This window comes from Engraulis encrasicolus, chromosome 13 (assembly GCF_034702125.1).
Source record: "Engraulis encrasicolus isolate BLACKSEA-1 chromosome 13, IST_EnEncr_1.0, whole genome shotgun sequence".
Classification (NCBI taxonomy): Eukaryota; Metazoa; Chordata; class Actinopteri; order Clupeiformes; family Engraulidae; genus Engraulis; species Engraulis encrasicolus.
The window spans coordinates 39,289,679-39,300,120 of NC_085869.1; the positions used below are offsets into that span (position 1 = coordinate 39,289,679).

At 42.3% G+C, this 10,442-nt stretch overlaps 1 protein-coding gene across 1 annotated transcript; it reads right to left on the reverse strand.

The window, feature by feature from the left end:
* Positions 1 to 3,956: 3,956 nt before the first annotated feature.
* On the reverse strand, positions 3,957 to 10,169 carry LOC134460538 (E3 ubiquitin-protein ligase TRIM35-like). The gene is made up of 5 exons (XM_063212918.1): positions 9,996 to 10,169; positions 9,584 to 9,814; positions 5,497 to 5,519; positions 5,287 to 5,405; positions 3,957 to 4,987 (listed from the first exon to the last, which is right to left on the reverse strand). Exons 1-5 carry the CDS (start codon positions 10,137 to 10,139, stop codon positions 4,707 to 4,709), a joined length of 798 nt encoding a protein of 265 aa, XP_063068988.1. The 5' UTR covers positions 10,140 to 10,169; the 3' UTR covers positions 3,957 to 4,706.
* Positions 10,170 to 10,442: the final 273 nt, after the last annotated feature.

The window sequence follows — 10,442 nt, forward strand, 5'->3', positions numbered from 1 at the left end:
CTCAAGAGAGTGGCCCTGAAAACCAAGTCCTTCTCACATGTCAAGTTCCTTTTCCTCCCACCCATCACAGTAGTACTGGCTATTTCTCCGTATCTCTATACAGATGAAAAATAAATATCCTCTGCTGATAATTCTCTATTGTCAGGCAGAGCCTGGTAACATGTACTCTGCTGTTCCTGTTTCTCCACCAAAATATTCTTAAGACCAGGGGCGGAGCTATAGGGAGGGCGAGCAGGGCACTTGCCCCTGGGCCCAGGGCCCTCCTGTATTGGTGGTGGGGGTCCTATTGTGAGCTAGGCAATATGTATAGGGGGCCCTATAAGTGTCTTGCCAAGGGGCCCTGTGTGCAATTGTTCCGCCACTGTCGAAGACACATTTTGTCTTGTAATTTGTAAGTAGAGCATGTAAGCAGAGATGTGTAACGAGTTAATGAGCGATGTGTTTGAGCAATTTTGCTGATGTGGGAGCTACTGGACGGGATAATGTCCCCCCGGGATTAATGAAGTTACTCTACTCTACTCTCCACCAAAGGGTTCGCCTACTGCCGTCACCTGTCCACGGTGCACACCCACCTGTCTGCCCTGGTGAACCCCACCATAATCGAGCACGACTTCCCCAGGCATGCCAGAGGAGGCCTCAGCCTGGATGTGTGGAGCGCCTACCTACAAGGCCCCTCTGTAAGACCTCCCTCCCATTGGGGCCGCTCAAGATCCATTGTGTATTTGTTAGTTGTTTATTTCCAATATGTATGTTGCCCATTCACAAATTACATTTTTATGGCTATAAAACGATTTTATGGCTTAGAAATGTACACTTTTCATTATAGGCTACCTGACTGCAGTGAGGTGCTCCATGCTCCGAATCAATCCACCATTTTGACTTATCAGTAGACTGGGATCTAAACTTTTTTCATCACTTGCCAAAATGGATAGTAGACGCTAATCTTACTAGCCAAACACACTCACTAATGGGTCTTCTCTTCCCAACTCAGCCCAACTGAAATTTCACCAGCATTTGGCCGGTTGGCTGGTGTTCATTTAGAGCCCTGCCCTGGTCATAGACATAACAGACATATTTGGCTGAGATATCTACTCTGGTCCGAGTGACGCCAGATCCTGCATAGTTTACCTTTAAAATGGGATTGGAGGAAGTGCAGCATGCTATCCTCAGTCTGGACATGTGTAGGGCCTTTTCTCCACTCCTCTGTAAGACATCCCTCCTCCAAGTGGGGCATTAGCAACTGGATCAAGTTAATTACTGTAAAGGAAGAAAAAACCACACTCACAAACAGTGTCTCATTATTTATTTATATTACTACCATGTCCAAAAGCAAACGCGTTTCGGCTATCAAGCCTTCATCAGTGCGGGGTACTATTAAGTTAATTAACCACACCATGAAGTCTTGAGCAAGTGATTATGTCTGTACTTAACACTGTGAACCTACTGTAACAACCGAAAAAATAATGGCTTTTCAGATTGTCAGGTTGAACAGACTTAAGAGGTATTTAGGTTCTTATTACTGTTAACTCTGTGTTTTAGCCAAAAAGGGCAAATATCGGAAAGCTGTGTTCTCCTGCAAGAACCGTGCAATCACGAGAAGCCTGTTCTCCAGCGAGAATGATGTATGCATACATAGGCTACTGAATTCTAATTTCAGATAGCGCACTAAAGAAAATGTTATGTAGTGACAGAATTCCTCAAGAGCATAATGACATTGACATTTGACCATATGACATGGGCAGTCATGGGTACGTGGTTAAGGCGTCAAATTTGAAGCCCAAAGGTTGCCAGTTTGACTCACAACCCAGCAGGTCGGTAGGGGGAGTAATTAGCCAACGCTCTCCCCCGTCCTCCTCCATGACTGAGGTACTCTGAGCATAGTAGTCCCGCCGCACTGCTCCCTTGGGGTGCAGTTTGGGGTGAGGGCAATTCAGTTGTGTGCAGTGAGCACTGGATGCTGTGAAGTGCTGTGTCCCTTCTCCCTTTTTTGTTTTATTTCATTTGATTTGTTGTAGGTGTATGAGGAGCTGGAGCTGTAGCGCCTGGTCTACTATGGTGGGGTGGAGGAGCCCAGTATACGCAAAGACTACTCGGCCACTATACTTTCACCATGACCAGGGCCGCTGACAGCTTTGGCCGGGCCCAGGACAAAGTCATCTCAAAGGGCCCCCCCGCCCAATAGATACAATGTAATGAGGACCCGATGTTGGGCCCCGTCTCTCCCTGGGCCCAGGGCAACTGTCCCCTGTATATATTTAAGTTTCCAAACAAATAAATTGCCAAGCTTAATCTTAAATCATTTGATAAATAAGCTTACTCTAATGAAAGTAAACATTTGCTTGATTATTTTGTCAACAGTGTTATGGACAAATACTATGTCATTTCAAACATATATAAAAATACTACAGAGTTGAAACAACATACGTTTGAAAGTGCTTATGTCCCTTAACAATAATGTTGTCATTAATCTGTGCAACTGATATAGAAAATGTGATTGTTGAGCTTCATAAGTAGGATTTTATGATTCACTGTGATACAGACTGACACATTTTTCATTATAAATCCCTGTAACATCTGATTTGAATTTAGTCACCCTCCTTACACAAGACTTCCCTCTCCAGAGATAATCCTCAGTGTCTGTTCATATGATTTTTCCAACACATAAGGGATCAATAACACAAAAACACTTTCAAAACAGTCAACCGTGTTACTCACTGTGTTACGGTCAACAGTGCAGAGGAACAAGTCGGCACTTTTTTAGGAGAAAAAATAGAGCAGACAAACCCATCTCCCTAGAACATAAATTACTTTGTTTGTCTGTCAATATGGAGATAAATTGGCAAAAACATACTCCTCCTCAATATGTTGATAACACAGTTGACAGGCAATTTTCCCGCTATGAGAACATGAAAAAAAAATGGATTAAATTACGGAAGGATGGAGCTCAAAACTTACTAAAAAGTCTTCCCATATATATATATATTTGTGTCCAGACATCATCTCCTTTTGTTTATATATATATATATATATAGGAAACTACTTTCACCCCTGGTTGACTACCGATACAACATGAACGAACAGCAAACAGTAAAAAAAAAGCCGTCTTCCAAGGCATCCTCCTCTTGAGGTACTCTGAGCATGTGAGCCCTTGGATTTCATGTTGGGATGCTCCTTCAAACTGTTAAGGAAATTCAATTTTGTTGTCTGCTGTGGTATGGATTGAACCGTCCTTCCACTACAATAGCAGCAGGTGTCTATTGGAACACAGCAAGTGTCGCTGCCTTCATATCAACTGTAATTACACTACAGTGCCAGCAGGTGGCAGTGTTGCTTGATTGCGATTGTGGGCAAGTGACAAATTAGGCCTAATGGATTTCAACAGAGCGGTCAACACCAAAAGATCTTTAAAGTACCTCATCTAACATAATAGCAGCCACAGCTCTTAAAAGGAAATTTAAAAGGTATAACTAAAATTGGAGTAATATTTTTAGCATGTATCCCTATTGACTCCATTCATCTATCCCAGTCATCACTTGGTAGGATTTTACCTAGTGAAACTATATCCAGAAGTGAAACTATATCCTGTTAAATCTTACTGCCCTGTCCAAATAAAGGCTTAAAGCCCAACAAAATTGTACAAAATAATATGAAAAAATAAAATGTGTTCTTCATGTAGAAAATATTACATTAGATTGGGCAGACTTACAATCGAGGACACACACAGATATATAACAAATATATAAAGGAGATGAAGGTATTTATTTAATACTTTCCTGAATATGGCAGTGAAAAAAATCCATGATGAGAGCTTTGAACTAAATTAAATGTATTCTGTGTCATCCACCTCCCATTAACACTGATGAGAATGACATGAGCTCAGAACAGCTGGGGAATAATTTTTGATATTCATCGTCAAACCTACAATGAATTATGATGCTATAAGAACTCCAGCCACACAGATTAAAGACAAATATAATGTCATTTGAAACCAGAGACAAAAACATCCTTCACACCTGTGATTAGAAAGTACTGATGGTGAAAATGGTGTTGGTAAAGACAAGTAAAGACAAATGTATGGACAAATTAAACAAATGAGCATTAAGCAAATTGTGCATCATAAATGAAACACACTGCATCATTACAGTTTAAACACAAATATGATGGGAAATTCCCCATTTGTCCTCTCAGGCCTCACTAATGCGTGACCCTGGATCAGTTAACATGAAATAATACAAATAACAGAATAACGCGAAACAGCTTGACAACATCAGCACAAGGACATCCTACATCATGCATGTGTCCATTATGGCATAATGGACAATTATAAAGGTGTAGAATGAAACAGCGTATGAAACAGCTTAACAACATCAGCACATCATCACAGAGCTGTGGATTATAAACGGACATTAACTGCACGGGTGGAGATGCAGTGCACACGCACAGATGCACACACTTACTTCTGATGTTGAATTGTTATTTTCGCCTTCATTGGTAAGATCTTCAATGCAGGTACCGTGCCAAAGTATGGAAACACTCTTTCAGTGAAAGTGTGTGTGACGGTGTGTAGGGGTTTGTTATTGACAGGGTTAGAGAATGACAGCTTTCCTCTGTCCCAGTCCAGCTGCACTCTGATCTTCTGGAGTTTCTGCTTCACTGTGAGGGGAGTGGAAGGTTGTTGTGGGGGCCATGCTTTATAGTTACCATGTTTATACCACACAAACCACATTCCACTCATAGGTGTAGTTTCCCTTCCTCCGGAGAGACTCTGTCATCACACCCAGGGACCAATTATCATTCTCCCCAATCTCCACGTCCCAGCAGTGTTTCCCTGAGTTAAAGCCCTCAGAGCCCAACACACTGGCATACTTATCAAATCTCTCTGGATTATCAGGAAGCTGCTGTTTCTTATCACCACATCTCACACTGGTCAGATCCTCAGACAGGATGAGTCGTGGGTGTGCAGTGTTGGGATCCAGAGTGACAGGAGCTGCAGAGAGGAAGAAAACATTGATGAGCTAAACAATAAACCAGGATCAAACTATACGACTTTAAAATAGTATCGGGTTGTGCCACACAGATAAAGACAATCACAACTGTTAATCTTATCTTCACTTGTACACACAGAGACAATATCCAACGTTCTATTTCGAGTTTAATATCAAACATGTTTTGGTTTCGCTGAGAATCGGTCCAATAGTTGTGTAAGTTTGAGCACGCCGTGGTGTGTGTTAGGGATGTGAATGATGGTCACATGAACCATTGTGGTGTGTGTTAATGTGTACTCACTGTACTGAATAATCTCCTGCATCTTCTCCCAGACTCTGAACTTCAGGTTGCCCAGGTGCTTTGCCACATTGATCAGAGCTCCTGAAAGCCTCTCTGGATCCTGCAGTGTGCACTGGGTTCTGGAATAACAGTCAGGAATCAGTGCTGCTGTGGGACTGGGTTTAGAACCACAGACAAGAGAGAGAGAGAGAGAGAGGGCACGTCACTCACCTTTCAACTGTGGTCTTGTAGTTCTAAAATGAAAATGGATACATATATTGATGTTGTTATTCATGAAATGTACGTATAATATATTCAAAAGAATATATATTATTAATTAATGTATATTTCATTGTGGAAATAAGTATTTGATCCCCTACCAGTGCCAACCATTAAGAGTTATTGTCCCACAGATCAGATCGGCACTTCTAAATCAAGGAACCTGTGCAGACTCACTTGAGCTTTGCCAAACTGGATTGGGAGGTGCTGTAGTCAGGGGACACCAAAATCAAACTGTTTCACATTAACACAACTCAATGTGTTTTGAGGAAAAGAAATGCTGCTTATGATCCCAAGAACACCCTCCTCACCAACATGTTTCAATGTGGTAACATTACATTGTTTGTCTGGCCAAGGCACATATGGTACCTAGGGATGGACAAACCGAACCGAAAACCGAAACCGTACAATTCACACACCATACCGAACCGTGAAATGCAGTCTGTGGCAAACCGCAATTCATGTACTGCCCAGAAAAAATATGTAAAACAGAGATTCTAGGAGATTCTTATCCAGTCTCTCTGATTAACACATTAACATATGAGAGCAATCAGAGGATGACACAATTAAAATCACACCATTTTCACATTATAAGCCTATACAAACCATATGTAGGATATTTAGTGCTACGTCTGATTCTATTAGCCACTTGAAAGAGGGCATTTGGAACGCTCAGACAGCGCACATCAGTTGACGACAGCTGATTCAACTTGCGCATCATCACTTTATAATTGCAGTTATATAAATATGGTTTAATATTCCCAGTGCACCATTTATCATGAACTGAAAAAAAGAACCGTAGAGAACCGAAAACCGTGACCTTGATACCGTGATATGAACCGAATCGTGAATTTTGTTAACCGTTCCACCCCAACTTCACATCCTCAACAAATCCATATCCTTCTCCATATCCCCATTTAGTTTATGTTCATTGACTTAAATAAATATCTGAGCTCGCTGTGCTAGAAAACAAGCAACACTGATATCTACTGTTAAATGTAGTGGAGGGGAAGCAAGGAGAGTTGGTCAACCCATCTTTGAACCTGGGCCTCAGGTGAACCATATCGGGGCTCTCAATGCTAAACCAAAGAGACAGGCCATCCAGGCACTCCAAAATAAGGTGTCCAAACGTTCGTAATTGCATAACCTGGTACTCCCGTTATATTGATGATATTTGCCTGGTGTTCAATGGTTCTGAATCTCAGCTACTGGAATTCCACCGTTACCTAAACACTCTTAACCCGCACATTAAACTGTCCTTGGAATATTCATTAACTAATATTAACTTTCTGGATTTGACGATATATAAAGACGCGGAGGGACAGCTGCACACCACCTTATTCAGAAAGGCGACCTCTCGGAACACCATTCTGAGAGCGGATTCATTCCATCCCCCACATCTCATTAGAAATATTCCACAAGGCCAATTCCAGAGATTAAGGCGTATCTGTGATTTTGAAAATGATTTTCACGAGCAGGCCGAGCTGATGGAGAAAAGATTCAGTGATAGAGCCTATCGCCCTGAAGCCATCCAAAACGCATACAGTAAAGCGCGCTCCCTACAACGCAACACGTTATTGACCAAAAAGAAACACCATCGCCACCAGCAGTCCCGTCCTTTTTTTGTTACGACATACAGTACACAAGCGACGCGGATCAGGCAAATTATTAAGAACAATTGGTCCATTATTGAAAGTGATGCGCAACTACGTGAGGTGTTCCCTGAACCACCCTTGGTGTCTTTTAAGAGGGCACCCAGCCTAAGGGATAAATTAATGCGCTCTCACCTAGAGGTGAAAAAGAGAGAAACCTGGCTGCGTAAACCTATTGGCACCTATAGATGTATGAACTGCCCCCACTGCCCAAATGTTACACAAGCCAAATCTTTTGTGGATAGTAAAACCACGAGAGAATACGGACAGAGAGATTTCATTAATTGCAATTCCACATTTGTCATATACCGCCTAACGTGTCCTTGCGCTGAAGGTTTCTTTTATATCAGACGCACTAAAAGGCGCATGAGAGATAGGCTGGCGGGACATAAATATGCAATCAGAGTGGGCAACAGTGACTAACCTATGGCGTAACATTTCAGTGAATACCATGGCAAAAATGGCTCTTTGCTGCGCATAAGGGGTGTAGAACATGTCAAACCTCTTCGGAGAGGTGGGGACAGGCAAAAAAGACTCAATCAGCGGGAGACTTTTTTGATACACCAACTGGATGCCATGCGCTATCCTGGTTTAAATGAGGATATTGATTTTACTTGTTTTTTGTGATGCTTGTTTGTACTTCTGGTCATTTTTTTCTGTGGCATCACTTATTACCCCAGACTATTATTTTTTTCTTTGTTTTCTATGGTGTGCGCAAATGTGTGTAGTGCGTAATGGGTCACATGTGGTGATGTCACTATTTAAGGGAGGCCTTTCTTCTCAATGTTGAACCTAGCCCTGATGAAGACCTGGTGAGGTCGAAACATGTCGGCTTTTTAATGTAACCCCAGCCCAGTACCATTAAAGGCTTTTTAATGTAACTTCCCGTTTGGACACCTTATTTTGGAGTGCCTGGATGAACTCTTCTCTCTACATGAACTGATCCCCGATATCCAAGAGCACCCAACAAACCCAAATGAACAGACAGAAGACCGCTTGAGCTTCCAGCCACCTGTGTGCCTTTCAAAGAGACAGGCCATTTAAAAAATGTTAAGGGCCAACTTCTGATAAAACACAGTTTTACTCACTTCTTTTGAAAATCGGACGGTCAACCCAAGTTAAACTCACTTGCAAGGCTCTCATAGCGGTGTATCACCTCGCCTGGCTGTGTTTCCCAATTGACACAAATAATGCAGAGAAACGAGCGAATCTCGAAAGCCTTTCTGTGTTGCGTCAGATCGACCCATGTCGACCCATTTTTCTAAAAAACATGTTGAGTAATTTTTTTCTGCTTGTTTTCAAAACAAGCAACGTATGGTGGCCCGAAACCTAGCTTAGCTTAGCTATCAGCTGGTTGTTACTCTCAGATACACACAGAGGTCAAAGCCTCATACATACAGCATGCCCACTCTAGTTGCTCCGTGCCTGCAGCTCGCCTAGGGGTCGCTATCGAAAGAGCACAGCCCTGAATGGAGCCTGCGCGCCTCTGTTGGCGCCCCTATACTGCCCTACAAAGCAAGAACGCAGTAACTCTGAAAACTGCAAACTGAGAAAAAAGGCTGCAAAGTTTCCTATGTGCCGCGACAACTGTGTTGTCGGTAAAGTGGTGGTGACACTCCTGGTCATGCTTTTTTAGGATAGAAATTTAATGCACACACAAAAAAACAACATTTATGTGTCTTTTTGCCACAAAAAACAGAGTTACTGCGTTTTTGGCTGGTATTACTGTCTACTCCCAAAACATTCTCATTGGAAAGTGCAGCAGTAACTCACGGACTTACTGCGTTTTTGTTTTGCATGACGTGCAACCAACACCAATCCAACACCGCAGTAACTTTTTTTTGGTCATTTTTGCACCTTCAAAATGATTTTTCTCCAAAACGGGACGGTGTTGGACCACCATTTTTTGACACAAGACAAATGAGGTAGTTTAAAGCCCATTTCCGATATAATTTTTTTTTCGACCATTTTAAGTTACTGCGTTCTTGTTTTGCACGGCAGTATAGTGCAGTACCACCCAAGGAAGTGGTGACTCTGTTTCCCATTACAATCTCTCTGAGAACAGGAGGACTGAGCCAATCAGAGACGCATTTCCACAAGAGCAGGAGGAGTGAGCAAATCAGAGACGCATTTCCACGAAAGCAGGAGGAGTGAGCAAATCAGAGACGCATTTCCACGAGAAACCCGGAACACACCCTCTCGTTTCTCCACAAGCCACCTTGCTAGTTTGCAAAAACGGCTTGAAACAAAGCAACCACAACGTTTTTTAAAACGGGACCAACGCGCAACACTTTCAATAACAATGGGGAATACAGCAATATTAATGAAATGACGTTGAGAGGACATCTTTAAAACTCACTGTGATTACAGAAAATATCCCCCAATACCTGCAGGAATGTGACATCATCAGCTTCCATCTCCTCCTCTATGGCTCTGATTGTGCCTGAAAGAGATGAGATCTCTCTGCTCATCTTCTGAATCTTCTTCTTCACCATCTGACTCTTCTGCTCCCCTTCCTCCCTTAGTGCAGCTATCCTGGATGTCTCTTCATCTCGTAGAAACTGGTGAAGCTTCTCAAACTCCTGCTTGATCTGTCTTTCTGTATCCTGGACCTGAGTCTGGAACAACACATCAAGATATGTATGACACAAAACAGATTATTTTAGTGACAGAATTAATTCTACTGATTCTGACTAATTCTTCTAATTCTACTGTAGTTTATGAACTTATAGTATTGCATTATACAGTGTTTCCCATACATTGAGGAAACTCAATGCTGGAAGCACCAATGCCACTAACCTGGATGTGTTGTTCTGCTTCCTCAAAGGTGACCGTGACCTTCTGAAAGACCTTCAGCTTGTCCTGTAGGGGCACCATATTCATCTTCAGCTCCTCCTGAAAGTCAAGGTTTAAGTCAGCAATTGACCAATGCCATCTCTCCATGTCCTCCTACAAATGACCTCAAAAGACTAGTACCCCAAAGAACTACCGGTAGTTGGCAATGCCTGCTATGATGCGTGAATAGGCCGCAGTGTAGTCTGTAGGTAGGACTACAGGAGATGTCAAGCCTGTCTTGGATGTCTGAACTGAACACCCAGTAATTTTTCAGAGATATTACTTATTTAGAATTATTTTCAGTTCAATTAGTTTGGAATGACCTGAGTGTGAGTATACACACACAACGATCCAAATGTAACCTCAAACTAAAGCCATGACTAAAATATGTACAAAAAGACCACGAACAGA

Bases quoted from the DNA above. Each gene is read 5' to 3' on its own strand.
- LOC134460538 (XM_063212918.1), bottom strand. From the start codon at position 10,139: ATGGAGAGATGGCATTGGTCAATTGCTGACTTAAACCTTGACTTTCAG. The intron at 5,406-5,496 runs GTGAGTGACGTG...CTGTTATTCCAG, and splicing joins TACAAGACCACAGTTGAAAG to AACCCAGTGCACACTGCAGG. The intron at 4,988-5,286 runs GTGAGTACACAT...TCCTCTCTGCAG, and splicing joins GCAGGAGATTATTCAGTACA to CTCCTGTCACTCTGGATCCC.